Genomic DNA, 14211 nt, shown 5'->3' with positions numbered 1-14211 from the left:
TGATTCTAAATGACAGCTTTGCTGGATAGAGCAATCTTGGCTATAGATACTTGTTCTTCATGACTTTGAATATTTCTGCCAATCGCTTCTAGCCTGCAAAGTTTCTTTTGAGAAATCAGCTGATAATCTTATGGGAACGCCCCTGTAAGTAACTAACTTCTTTTCTCATGCTGCTATTAAGATTCTTTATCTTTAACCTTTGCATTTTAATTATGATGTGTCTTGGAGTGGGCCTCTTTGCATGCATCTTGTTTTGGACTCTGTGCTTCCTGGACTTGCATGTCTATTTCCTCCACCAAATTAGGGAAGTTTTCTTTCATTTTCTTTTCAAATAGATTTCCAATATCTTGATCTTTCTCTTCTCCTTCTGGCACCCCTATGATATATGGTTGGATGTCTTGAAGTTGTCCCAGAGGCTGTTTATACTACCCTCATTTTGTTTTTTTTTTTCTTCCTGTTGTTCTGATTGGTTCTTTTTTGCTTATGTTCCAAATCAGTGATTTGATTCTCAGCTTTATCCATTCTACCATTGTTGCCCTGTAAATTGCTCTTTATTTCAATTAGTGTATTTTTCATTTCTGACTGGATCTTTTTTATGCTGCTGAGGTCCTCACTAAGTTCCTTGAGCATCGTTATAACTGGTGTTTTGAACTCTGCATCTGATAGATTGCTTATCTCCATTTCATTTAGTTCTTTTTCTGGAGTTTTGATCTGTTCTTTCATTTGGGCCTGTTTCTTTGTCTCCTCATTTTGGCAGCCTCCCTGTGTTTGTTTCTATGTATTAGATAGAACTGCTTTGACTCCTTGTCTTGATAGTGTGGCCTAATGTAGTAGGTGTCCTGTAGAATCCAGCAACATGGCCTCTCCTATCACCCAAGCTGGGTATTTGAGGTGTACCCTTTGTGTGGGCTGAGTACACCCTTTTCTTGTAGTTGAGCTTTGGTTGCTGTTGGCAGATCAATGGGAGGGATTTACACAGGCCAGTCAGCTCCAAGGACTGGCTCTGACCAGTGACTACCAACCTCCATCCTCTGTGGAGGGTCAGTTGTGCAGGGGCAGGGTCATGGTGCTGTGAAATGGTCTGTAACTATCCACTGGGTGCACTGGCTTTGGGGTTTCCTGGGTGGTGCCGGCCATAGTCAGCCCCTTCCTGTGTTTTCCCAGGGCCACTGTGCCTGAGCTATATAGTAATCTGAGATGACTGCTGCTAGTGCTGGGCTTAGAGATTCCCAGGCAAAGCCAAGCTGTGAATCTAGGCTGGTGGCTGCTAGTGCTGGGCCTCACTAAGGATAGATGTTGCTTGTTTGAAAGGATTTAGGAAGTGGTGCATCATTAGCCAAGACCAACCATATGGAAAAGCAGCTAGGGTAGGCCCGTAAGTTGGGTAGAGCAGAGTCTCTGGGGATCTCCAAGGCTGGCCAAACAGTGTTAGCCAGGTTGATGGAGTCTCAGACATGACATCTGCTTGTAGGCTCAGTGGCTCTGTGGAGGAGGGATTATAGAAGGGACAATGGCCTCTGCTCACCTTGATGCCAGACACTTCAGTTTCTCCCTGTATGCCACTGATGCCTTTCAAGCTGCTACTCTGGTGCTGGAGTTCAGAGGGACTGAGTCTGAATTGGGTGAGTCAGTGTGTGGGTTCTTTAAGAGGAACCTCTTGGGACTCCAGAAGTTTCTTCCACCAACTGAGTCCCTCCTGCTGTTTGCAGCCAGAAGTTATGAGGACTTATCTTCCTGGCACTGGTACCTTAGGCTGGGAGGCCTGGTGTGGGGCTTGGTCTCCTCACTCCTGAGTTATCCCTCCTGAATTTTTATCCACTACATGCGGGAATGGGACCAGCCCATTCCATGTCTGTGTCCCTCCTACCAGTCCCGATGGATGTGATTTCTTTAATTCTATAGTTGTCATACTTGCTTTCAACTTGATCTCAGATGGTTCTGAATAATTGTCCTATTTTTATTTGTAATTTTGTTTGGGTGTACAAAGAAGGGAGCCATGTCTGTCTGTACCACCATCTTGATCAGGAGCCCATATTTATCTTAACTACTTTCCTAAACGCTGCTGAGGTTAAAGAAATAAAAAAAGCATAATGAGCTAAGGCCCAAAGAAGAGGAAAGGGGAAGATAGCAGTCAGGAAATACTGTTCATTTTGGAAACTAGAAAGAGGTTTCCTAGCATTTAATGACTTAAAATAGGAAAACACTAAAAGAGAATTCTGGAAAGTCTTAAGAAATTAGAGGAATCAGGTTTATGAAGACCAAAGTGGGTGGTTGGATTTAGAAAAGAGCATTTCCTTTTTCTGAACCCTATGCAACCAAGTGATTGACCGTCCTCCACCTTGGTATGAAGATTAGAGATTTGCCCTCTGGAGAGGATAAACTAGAGGAGAGCATTGAGCCACTTCTAGATTTTTTTTCCATAGAGAACTTGACTGAGTTCTAGACATGCGGCCTACCATGACTAATGTTTGGGAGTTCTCCAACGAGTATCCCAGGTTCTAGGCATATCCTTGTAGTGGGGCCAACCATTTGACAAGCTCTCTTAGATTCCAGTTCATGTTTTAGTTGTTCCAGTTCATGACTCACTTATCAACTGTTAGTAGAATTACTTCTACTTGGTAAATGACCTGTTAAAATCTTTGCTTTGGTTGTTTAAGTCATTTACTATATATATGTGGTGTGTGTATTTGTGTAGTAGTGTACTCTGTAGCTCACTAAAAAATGTCTTGAGTTCCAGATAAATTCTTTTTTTAATCCTTTTTCTAGCATTTGGTAGCATTTGGGATACTTGGAAGGTTATAGGTATCTGACTTAGATGTATGCTGTTATTATATTAAAAATTTATAATAAAATTGTTAGCATTGACAAATGTTACCCTTTGCAAAATAATAGTATTCACAGCTGACCTGTATAACTGTTGATGAATTATATAGTAAGTAATTTTTAGTAAAAAAAGGGGATAGTTGTAGTTCTCATAGGTAATTTTATTTTCCTTTCCTGATTAATAATACTTAATTTAGGGAGTTAAGCATTCCCTGAAATGCTTTAAAAGTTATCAGCAAATATTTCTCATTCAAGATTATAGTTTATAATAGCTTTTGTGTGAACATGTGTAGTATATTACTTTTCAAAGGATTTCTTGTAACCATCTTGTTTCTGACTTTTACAAAAATTCCACTATCAGGACAGGTAGTAGTATCACACTGTGAAGTTGAGTAATTTGCTCCAGACCACATAGATAAATGTGACTACAGCATGCGTATCCACATGTTTTCTCAACATACATAGTTCTTTTATTTTTTAAAAATGACTTTTATGTGTGCTCTTTCCTAGGGAAAGTATGTTCAAGAAGGCAAGAACAAAAGCAAAAAAGAAGCCACGTAAGCGTTCAGATAGTTCTGGCGGTTATAACCTTTCAGATATTATTCAGAGCCTACCATCTACAGGTTAGTGCAAAGTGTTTTAAAATAGATTTCTGGATCTGATCTTTCATGTCTTAATCATTATCTAATTCATTTAATTGGTACTAAATACTATTATATGCTGTCTGCTGGGGCTGGTGAAAGAAAATTGTCTTGGGGGCTACAGAAAATGATAGTACTTGTAATACTCTGAAGTTTGCTGTGGAACAAGCAAACTAATCTGAGAAACTCGATAGGAAGTGTCTCTTAGAGGAAAGTGATACCGGAGCTAGATCTTGAAGAATGAAGAGAAGTTAGCCAAAAAAAAAGGAGGCAGATAGACCTACTTAGAGAAGGGGATAATTTGTTTCCAAGCCTTTAGGCAATAGAAAGAACTGCACTTTTCTTTTGCATGTAGTTGAGCATTGCCTGGCCATGTAAGGTGTGTGCAGATAGGAAGGAGATAGGTTAGAAAGGGTTGTATTTTGGAGGGTATTGCATGTCAAACTGAGGTATTTGGATTTTATTCTGAAGGCTGTTGTTAGCTTTGGATGGGTTTTTAAGCAGTATGTGACTGGATAAGATTTATGCTTTTAGAGAGGCCACTCTGTCCAGTGGCATGCAAGGTTAGTGGAGGTAGGCAGAATATGACAGAATGTTATCATGTGGATTCAGTTCATATATATCAGTGCTCTGAGGGAAATGTCAAGTGAGATGCTATTCATGTGCATGAGGAGGTATATAATCCATAGTAGAAAACAACATATTTTCTATCTAGGTATTATGTTAGCCTGTTTGAAAGTACAGGTTATGTAGTTTTTCTGCAATTTTTTCCTTGTTTTTTATTTTGAAAATATTTAACTTACTGAAAAAACGGAAGAAAAATACCATAACACCTTATACCCTTATACTTCATCCACATTGTTGTTTACCTCTTACCACATTTGCTTTTTCTTGCCGTCTTTCTGTTCCATGCTCTCTTCCCTCATCCTCCAACACTCTGCACGCACACTTTAAAAAACCGGTTCATTCACTTGGAAGTAAACTGTAGATGTGACATTTCCCCCTAAATGTTTATGTGAATGTCCTGAGAATAAGAATATTCTACACAACCACAAGACCATGATCACATCTAAGGCAATTACATTAATTCATTATTATTATTATTATCTACAGATACGGTTTATATCCAGATTTTCCTAATTGTCTAAAAATATTTTTATAACTTTTTTTTGTTTTAGCTTTTTAAAAAATCTGGTGTCCTATCAAGGTTGATTTTACATTTTCTTATTAAAATCTTTATCTTTTTAAATTGTATTGTTTATACTATTACAGTTGTCCCAATTTATCCTCCTTGTCCCCTCCACCCAGCCCCACCCCCCTCAGGCTATCCCCACACCATTGTTTATGGGTTGTGCATGTATATTCTTTGGCTACTCTATTCCCTATGCTGTACTTTACATCCCCATGAGTATTCTGTGACTGCCGATTTGTACTTCTTAATCCCTTCACCTTTTTAATGTTAATATCTTTTAACTAAGATTAGCACTCCTCAAGTCATTTTGTTTTGGAAAGATCAGGCCAGGGGAATTACAGTGTCCCACATTCCAGGCTTATCTGATTTGATTCAGATTAAATTATCTAAATCTTTGATTTCTTTAGATAGAAATATGAACTGACCATAAAATAGTGACATTACAGTATGGCTTTCAGAAACGATAGGTGTATCTATAGCAGTAAGATACAACCTGATAAAATTTCTGTCAGCATATTTTCAGTCAACCTTGTACAGGTAACTTTGAAAAATACAACTGCACATTGTTTTGTGTTCCTGTGGGAAATAAATAGCTGCAATTCAGGGCAAAGAAATAATATCTTTTATGTTTAATAAAATACTACAAATGAGTGACTTGACATGCTTGATAAATCTCAAAGCAATAAATAAGAACAGTTATTTTAGATAACAAAAGATGTAAAAAGATAAGCAGTGAAGAAGAATGGTTTCCCAGTTACCAAATTCCTCTCCTGATTTCTGTTTTAGGACTTAAAATTTTTTAAGTTTGTGATTTTATCCTCTCTGTGTTGTATGAATTACCTCTAGTCCTTAGAAGAAGGCATGGGTGGGTTGATGATAGGATGAAAGAATGTATAGACAGACAGTTTTGAGACTTGATTTTCCAGTCACCTTAAAAAACTTATGGAAAAGTAGATACTGGGTTTGTTTTAAATAATGTTATTGTTAGCACATGTGTTAGTCATAGCATTTCGAAGCTGGAAGAGACATTAGTAATGAACTAATTTATATCCCTTTTTTTAAGTTAAGGGTATGGGCTTAGAAAACTTATGTGATTTGAGGTAGTGACCAACAGAAATAGATTTATATTCTGATCACAGTTTTATATTATTCCTGCTGTACCACTCTTTATGTGGCCAAATCAGATAATGATTGAAAGGTCACATTTAATTGGGGACCTAAAAAATGTATTTTGGAAGAAACTTTGAGTATGAGGCAAATTTCATCAAGATAATTTGTAAAGGTTTAACATTTATTTGAGTTTATCTTTAAAATTAGAAGACATTCTGTGAAAAATACTTTTTTTTACCCAAAATAATTGTTAGCTCCTTTAATCATCCTCTTTATTAGATTTATTTCTGATTGACTTTTGGTAGCATTTCAGTATTAAATATGGTCTTTTAGATAAAAGTTTGCCTCTCAAAAATATTTAAAATATTATGGTGGAAAAAGTCTGAATGTTATTTCCAAACTCCATTTTAGTAATGATTGCCACAAAAGAGGTATATATCTTGTCAAGGTGATTCACTCTAAAAAGAATAACACTTATTTGAATATATAAGAGATAATATCTCTTGTTTTTATATCAGTTGTACAGTTTTTAGTTATAGCCATATAACATGTTTATTTTGCTACTTCATTTAGATTGAACTAAATTTTCAGTATGTGAAAATAAACACATGTTTACTTTTTATTTTGTTTGTATTTGAAATGATTCTAATCTGCTAATGAATCTGGATACTAGGTGTGGCAGGGAGACAAGTATTTAGCCTTCTTAGGAGGAGAAATGGTGTTTTCATAACTACTCTGATGCTTTAGGTGATGATGAACTAATAAAAATAGGTCTTAATCCACAATTTTTTTCTTTGGCAGAAGGAAACCTAATATAGAACACAGTTGACTTCAGCAGAGTCTCTGCTACTGGGCCAGTCTGCTAGCTAGATGAGAAGTGCTCGTCCCACACAGTCTGCCTCTGTGTGGGTGCAGAGACCTCTGTACAGAGAGACAGATGTGAACGGGAAAGGGCAGGGGTCTAGAGTTTATTTCGTCTTCCTTCTTTATTTTTATGTGGAAAATAAATTTCTGAATTGCTTTTTAAAGCAGATCCCAAAGAACTGTCATCTTCTTGGGATCATTTCATAATTGGTATATAATTGAAACTTGTTTTAAGTCTAGATTTTAAATCTTCATGTCAGTTTTCATTTCAACTGATTTCTTCATTTAGCTTGAATTATTAAGAGTTTGGTATAGTGACTATAATTTAAATATCAAGTCTGGATAAATGGAAGTCTTTGGCTTTATTTGGTTTATTGAATGTGATACATGTATGTTTAATGTACATATATATAACTACATATTTTTTAAATTTACGTTTTAGGATTATTAAAGTCTGGTAAGACCAATTCCGTGGAATCTCTTCTGGAACTGATGACATCAGACTCTGAAGGAAGCTATGTGGGAGTGGGTAGTCCTAGAGATTTACCATCCCCTGATTTCACAACAGGATTTCATTCAGATAAGATTGAGGTTTGTTTTTACTCGTCTATTAATGTACTTTTTTCTTAACTTAAAATTTAAGTTTATAGACAGTTTATCTTTCATTTTATGTTATTTTTACTTTAAAACACTGTCCTGGCTGGTTTATAATAAAATATAATTGATATAATACATGTAGTAAGTTTTTTAAAATTTGTATGTTTCTAGTTTTAAAGATTTTCATATTTTAGTTTATTTTATTCATTATCCTATTACAGTTGTCCCAGTTTTCCCCTCTTTGTCCCCCTCTGCCCAGTATGCCTTTCCTTCCTTCCAGCAATCCTCCCCGTCCCTTAGTTCATGTCCATGGGTTGTGCATATAAGTTCTTTGGTTTCTCCATTTCCTATACTATTCTTAATATCCCCCTATTTTGTACTTACCAATTATGCTTCTTAATCCGTGCACCTTTTCCCCCATTTTCCCCCTTACCCCTTCCAGCTGATAACCCTCCGTGTAATCTCCATTTCTGTGATTCTATTCCTGTTCTGGTTGTTTGCTTAGATTGTTTTTGTTTTTAACGTTCAGTTGTTGATAGTTGTGATCTTGTAGTTTTAATGTTCATAGTTTTGATCTTCTTTTTCTTAAATAAGTCCCATTAACATTTCATGTAATAATGGCTTGGTGATGATGAATTCCTTTAGCTTTACCTTGTCTGGGAAGCACTTTAGCTACCCTTCCATTCTAAATGAGGGGCTTTGCTGGATAGAATAATCTTGGCTATAGGTCCTTGCTTTTCATCACTTTGAATTCTTCCTGTCAGTCCCTTCTTGCCTATAAAGTTCCTTTTGAGAAATCAGCTGATAGTCTTACGGGAACTCCTTTGTAGGTAACTCTCTGCTTTTCTCTTGCTGCTTTTAAGTTTCTCTCTTTATCTTTAACCTTTGGCATTTTAATTATGATGTGTCTTGTTATGGACCTCTTTGGAACCAACTTGTTTGGAACTCTCTGTGTTTCCCGGACTTGTATGTCTATTTCCTTCACCAAATTAAGGAAGTTTTCTTTTATTATTTTTTCAAAAAGGTTTTCAATTTCTTGTTCTTCCTCTTCTGCTTCTGGTACACCTGGGATTTGGATGTTTGTACATTTAAAGTTGTCCCAGAGGTTCCTAAGCCTATCCTCATTTTTTTTTTTTGAATTCTTGTTTCTTCATTCTGTTCTGGTTAAATATTTCTTTCTTTTGTTCCAAATCATTGATTTGAGTCCTGGTTTCCCTCCATTCACTATTGGTTCCCTGTGTATTTTTATTTCACTTAGTGTATCCTTCATTTCTTCCTTTATTTTGTAGCCATACTCAGTGAGTTCTCTGAGCATCCTAATCACCAGCGCTGCTTTTGATAGGTTGGCTATCTCCATTTTACGTAATTCTTTTTCTGGAGTTTTGTTCCGTTCTTTCATTTGGGCCATATTTCTTTGCCTTCTCACTTTGGCAGCCTCTCTGTGTTTGATTCTGTGTTAGGTAGAGCTGCTTTGACTCCCTAGCTTAGTAGCGTGGTCTATGTAGAAAAGGTACCTCTAAATTGTTTGGAGCTGATTTTTGGGTAATTGCCAGGGTGGGGCAATCTGCTTCACCATTTGTGTCTCTCTGTTGGGGTTGGAGGGTGGGGCTCGGAGATGGGACTGTGCTGCTGCCTTTCCTCTGGAGGTCTTCCTCACACTCGTCTGCTTCAGTCACCTCACCCACCTACCATATGCGATTAGTTCCACTCCAGCTGCTGCAGTAGGGTTTGCATATATTCTAAGCTTGTGTGGGCCCTTTAAGAGGCAGAAAGCCCCCAGTTTCTTCCATTGCCCCAACTCCTACTAGTTTTTATAGCAAGAGGTAATGGGAGTTTATTTTCCCCGTGCTGGAAGCCTGGGCTATGCAGTCTGCTTTGGGGCTAGATCACTCGCTAGCAAGGTATCCCTCCTGACTTTTATCTACCGCATGTGAATGTGGGTCCATCCTTTCTCCCGCCACTACCATCACCGCTTCTCCATGCCACACCACCTCTCCACCCCCCTCTGTGACTCTGCCCCTCTTACCCTTCTGAATAAATGTGCTGCTTTAAATCATTGGTTGTTGGACTTCCATAGAGCTCAGTTTTTGATGGTTCTGGGTATTACTTGTTTTTGAGATCGAGTTGTAATTCTATCCTTGTGCAAGGAGATGAAGCATGTCTACCTGCACCTTCATCTTGACCCAAAGTTAGTTTTAAAGATATTAATGGCAGTTTTGAGCACTCTATGATGTTTTATGTCTAATCTTTCTACAACTAAAATTCATATTTATGTAAAATATAGGAATACTGTATAGATATATTGGAGAATATATTTATAGCTAAATTACTTGAAAATTATTTTGTGTAATATCACTTAACACCAGCTATATATCGTCAAAGGAAAACTATTTTGAAAGTAAGTCTAATTTCAATTCTGCAGTCTCTTTTTCTCCATGGTGTTAACTGAAGCAATATAATCTGGAATGGAGTTCTAATTTAGCACAGTTCACATTAAGATTCAGAACTCCTAGTCTGTTCAACTCTGGGAGGCCATTTTTTAAGACATTTCTTGTTTGATTCCACGATTGTGAATCTATAGGAAAGGAAAATGTTGAACTTACTAGATACAAAGTCATTTTTTTCTAACCTCTGTACATACTCAGAACATTAGAACTAGAAATTTCTAAGACAGTGGGAGGTTTACCCTTTCTTAGAATCTTTTAGGCCTCAAGGATTTCTTTTATTTATTTATTTATTTATTTATTTGTTTGTTTATTTATTTATGATTTTTTTTTCCCCCCCTGGCCCATGTGGCTCAGTTGGTGGAAGCATCCTCCTGTAACTGTAAGATTGTGGGCTGACTTTTCAGTCAGGGCACATACCTGGTTTGCAGGTTCAATCCCTCCCATAGATCTGGGCGCATGGGAGGCAACCAATCAATGTCTCTCTCTCATGTTGATATTTCTCTCCTTTCCTCTCTCCCTGTGGAATAAAAAATGTCCTCAGGTGAGGATCAAAATAATAATAATAAAAATAAATAAATGGGTTTTTTAAAATGTAAGATAGAAATTGTGGGGGTAATTCGTATGAACACTAGGATTGGTCTGGAGTACAGTTGAGGTATAAAGGAAGGTTGAAGGTATGCTGTGAATATCTGGCAAGAATAGAAGAATCTTATATGGCAGTAGAAATACCATTTTAACAACTTCAATTTGGATATTAGCAATAGTTTTAGGGTCTTTTTTGAAGTGTCAATATTATGTGAGTTTAATTTTATAAGTATTTCAATACATTCAGAGTGAATTATACATTTTTACTAAACTTCCATTTTGTCTGATATTAAAATCTTGGACTTTCATTTTGAAGTTACTGCTTTATATGTTACTGGAACAACTTATATTTATTTACATTTTTGTTTAGTACTATGTAAATAGGGATTTAATATGCAAACTTATTTCCCTAGAAGTTATTTCTAAAGCTCAAAATAATTGAGTTATAGTCGCTGAACCAGTTTGAGAACTGGCTAAGGCACTAAACTCTGTAGAACTGAATTGGAAGTGCTAGATGATAGTTGTCATATGTATGGCTTTACTCTTTAACATTTCAGTACCAACTTGTGTTAGCTGCTCTAGGTGCTTCCTCTTTTGTTCACATTTTAAATGTTATTTTTTTTACCCTCAGGGGAAAATGAAACCATATGTTAATGGCACACCTCCTGCATATTTCAGAGAAGATTTAAAACCATGGGAAAAATCACCAATACTTAAAATTTCTGCTGCACAACCCATTCCAAGTAACAGAATTGATAATTCAAACTCTTGTAGTTGGGTTGCTGGCTCTCTCAGGTAGGATTTTCATTTTGGGCCATACCTGTTAGTCTGAAAAAATATCATTCATTTTTAGTCAAATGAATATTTTTAATGAAGCACATTTAAAAATTTTAATACAGATTTATAATATAAACAGAAAATTACCTAAAAGCATACAAATTACTAACTGGCTAAAATAAGCTCTTTTTTTATTGTCAGATAAAATTTAATTGCCTTTATATTGTCATCAGTGAATACTAGTAAATACTGTTACACAAATATAATGACTTTGTATCAGCTCTTTTTGGGGAGGGATAGTATATATTAGTTAAAAATATCACCCAGAAGACCATTTTGTCATTTTTAGGCTTACTTTATCTTTTTTTTTTTTTTAGCACATTAAAGGGGTATTTAAGATCACATAAACTGTATTGTTATTCACAGTTAATTTTCAGAGGATATTTATCTATTGTTATACTGTGCTTTTAACTTAAACTATTTTATTTATATTTTTCTTTTATTTAGAAGTCAGTTTTTAAAACTGAAGGAGTAGATAGATATAATTAAAATGCAGTATTTTTTTCAGTGTTTATTGAGCTTTTGTTTCATCTTTATATACCTACTGTGGTTTATAATATTCTTAAACTTTTAATTGACTTACAATTACATTATTTGGATTTGTGTCATTGTTTTGAAACATACTGCATTTTGCATAGTTGGAATGAAGATTTATTTTGTCCCAGTGTTTGTTGCTTCATGGTCTAAAGGTAGTTTGAAATTTAGTCTCAAATTTTTTTGTCTAAATAAATATTTGTGAGAACACCTACTAGCATTTTCTAATCACTACTGTTAGACTATTTTAAAAACATGTTTTAATAATACATTGGGGAAAAGTCAGAAAAATAGATTGGCTATTTCTAAAGATTATAGGATTTTTTTCTCATTATGGTGTAACTCCCTCTCATTCTGGTGGGTCTCTAATATTGTTGAGCATCCCCAAGCTTTTCATTAAATGTTTTTTCTTAGCATTAGACAGCAGTAAGAATTTTGTTTGTTAAAAATAAAAGGAAGAATGTAATTTTTAAGTTTCATTGGTCTTGAAGGATAAGAATTTAGATAGAACTTTGAGTCCATCTATCTGAGTTAGGTAAGTCGTGAGTTTTTCTGTTTCTTGGCTTGTTTTTTTCTTTAAGAGTTTCAGTTATATTACTTAACCATTATGAATTTGGATGCATTTTAGTTAGTAGTTATTTATGTATGTATATATGTAAAATTAGTTCTTATTCAAAATATCTTTTTTAAAGTTGGCCACAGCTGATGAAACAGACCTAAATTGTCCTCTTATTATAAATCTTGTATGTGATTTTCTTTTTCAGTGAAGTTTCAAGTAGGGCTTTATGGATAAATGAATGCTTTGTAAAGTAACTTTTATATCTTTTAGTCCTGTCAGCCCTCCTGTCATGAATCTCAGAACAATCATGCAAATTGAAGAAAATAGACAAAAATGTGGAGCAACACCAAAGACAAATTTGGGGTTAGTTTAAAAAATGATAAAAAAGGAGAGAGCATGTTGTGTTGTAGTTCTGCCCTAAAGAATTGGAAATACCAGCTTCACCTTTCCTATTATTTTTCTGCATTTTATGTTCAAGTTAATTATAAGCTATTTTCTAGGTAGTTCAGCCTCCATAACATATTTTCTAATAATGAGCTAAAGACTTAGTTAGGTTGATAGTCCAGCTCTTGTGGAATACAATATTTAATGCCAGAAATTTGCCTTTAAAGTGATCATTGTAGACTAGTTCTGATGCATGTGTATTAATAAGTAGGAGACTCACTTGATCACTGGTAGTATAAACTGATATTATCACTGTCAAAACTTTGTGGCCATTTTGATTCAACAATAGTAAAACCATATCAAATAAATAGAAAATTACCTGTAATCTTCATTAAGCAGAAATTAATGTTAATTGGTTTCATTCAATTTCTAATAAAATGATTTCTTATGGAATTAAACTTTCTCAGAAGTAGTGAAACTAACTGGTTTAATTTAACTTAATTTCTAGCAAAGTGATTTCTCTTGGAGTTAAGCTTTCTCAGAAGCAACGGAAAATGATTGCAATGACTACCAAAGAAAATAATTCAGGAATGAACAACATGGAAACAGGTTTAACTGTTCTTCCAAAAACCTCAAAACCAGCACATGCATGGTATGGTCTGATTTTTAATAAAATAAGCGTAGATCTGTGCCTTATTAGCTTTTAAGGTAGTTCTTGGCTTTTAGATCTTATTTTCCCATCTTTTCAAATATTTCATTTTCATCTTTGTTTTTAGTTAAAAAAAGTTCCTCGGGAAATAAACACAATTTTCTTTTTGTTTGTTTTGACAAGTATATTGTGGTTTTCAAGTTTTTCATGTGTAGGTATATTATTTTTGGTATTTTAATTAGTGTTTATAGAGAAAGCATTTTAAAAGAGCCTTTTTTTTCCATTTTCTATAATAAATATACAGGGGTGGGCAAAAGTAGGTTAAAAGTTATAAGTACATAAAACACAGTTTATTCATATATTATTATTTATTTATTAATTATTGTATTATTTGAGCCCTTATGGGATTGCACCTAAGAGCATTGTGCCACTGTGACATTCTTTTGAGTTAATAAAAAACTGTTGTAATAATCATAATATGCATGTCTTTTTTCATATGAGTAGCTATAAGCCTACTTTTGCCAACAAATGCCTGTATATTATGGAAAAATATGATAAAAGCAAACTTTTTACCATCTTAATTTGTCTTTCTGTGTGCATCGTGGATATCTTTACATTTTTCTAATCAAAGATTGTCATTGTTTCTTTTTAAAGCATAACCATTTATATAATAGTATATATAGTATAATAGTATATAATAGTATATTATATAAATTTTCTCCATTAGAATTTACCCATAATGGCAGCATTAATAGGAGTAATCTTCCAAAAAATCAGACAGCAATTTTGAGATGTGCAAAATATGTTGTATTTTCTGTTCCTCTCTAATTCTTCCTTTTCTTTGTGACTTATATAATAATTGGCAATCAATACTAGAGCAAAACTACCAGGGTGGTACAGAGGGCAAGAAGGACATCATTAGAACCTTGTTTCTTACAAGCATTGAATAGAATCTTGGAAGCTACTTTAGGATTGGGGGAATCCCTTCA

The 14211-nt window shown here is 34.9% G+C and overlaps 1 protein-coding gene across 1 annotated transcript in view; it reads left to right on the top strand.

Annotated features, from left to right (window-relative positions):
- Positions 1-14211, top strand: part of IBTK (inhibitor of Bruton tyrosine kinase) — a 91338-nt gene that overhangs the window by 49501 nt on the left and 27626 nt on the right. The window contains exons 21-25 of the mRNA XM_045843425.1: positions 3334-3446; positions 7073-7221; positions 10891-11054; positions 12460-12552; positions 13082-13225. Coding sequence (XP_045699381.1) covers positions 3334-3446; positions 7073-7221; positions 10891-11054; positions 12460-12552; positions 13082-13225 — 663 coding nt within the window. The remainder of the gene's footprint in view (positions 1-3333; positions 3447-7072; positions 7222-10890; positions 11055-12459; positions 12553-13081; positions 13226-14211) is intronic.

Source organism: Phyllostomus hastatus, unplaced genomic scaffold, assembly GCF_019186645.2.
Source record: "Phyllostomus hastatus isolate PE091 unplaced genomic scaffold, TTU_PhHast_1.1 phas_contig_40, whole genome shotgun sequence".
NCBI lineage: Eukaryota > Metazoa > Chordata > Mammalia > Chiroptera > Phyllostomidae > Phyllostomus > Phyllostomus hastatus.
The sequence above is the reverse complement of the archived record's forward strand: the minus strand, read 5'-3'. Positions and strand labels throughout refer to the sequence as shown.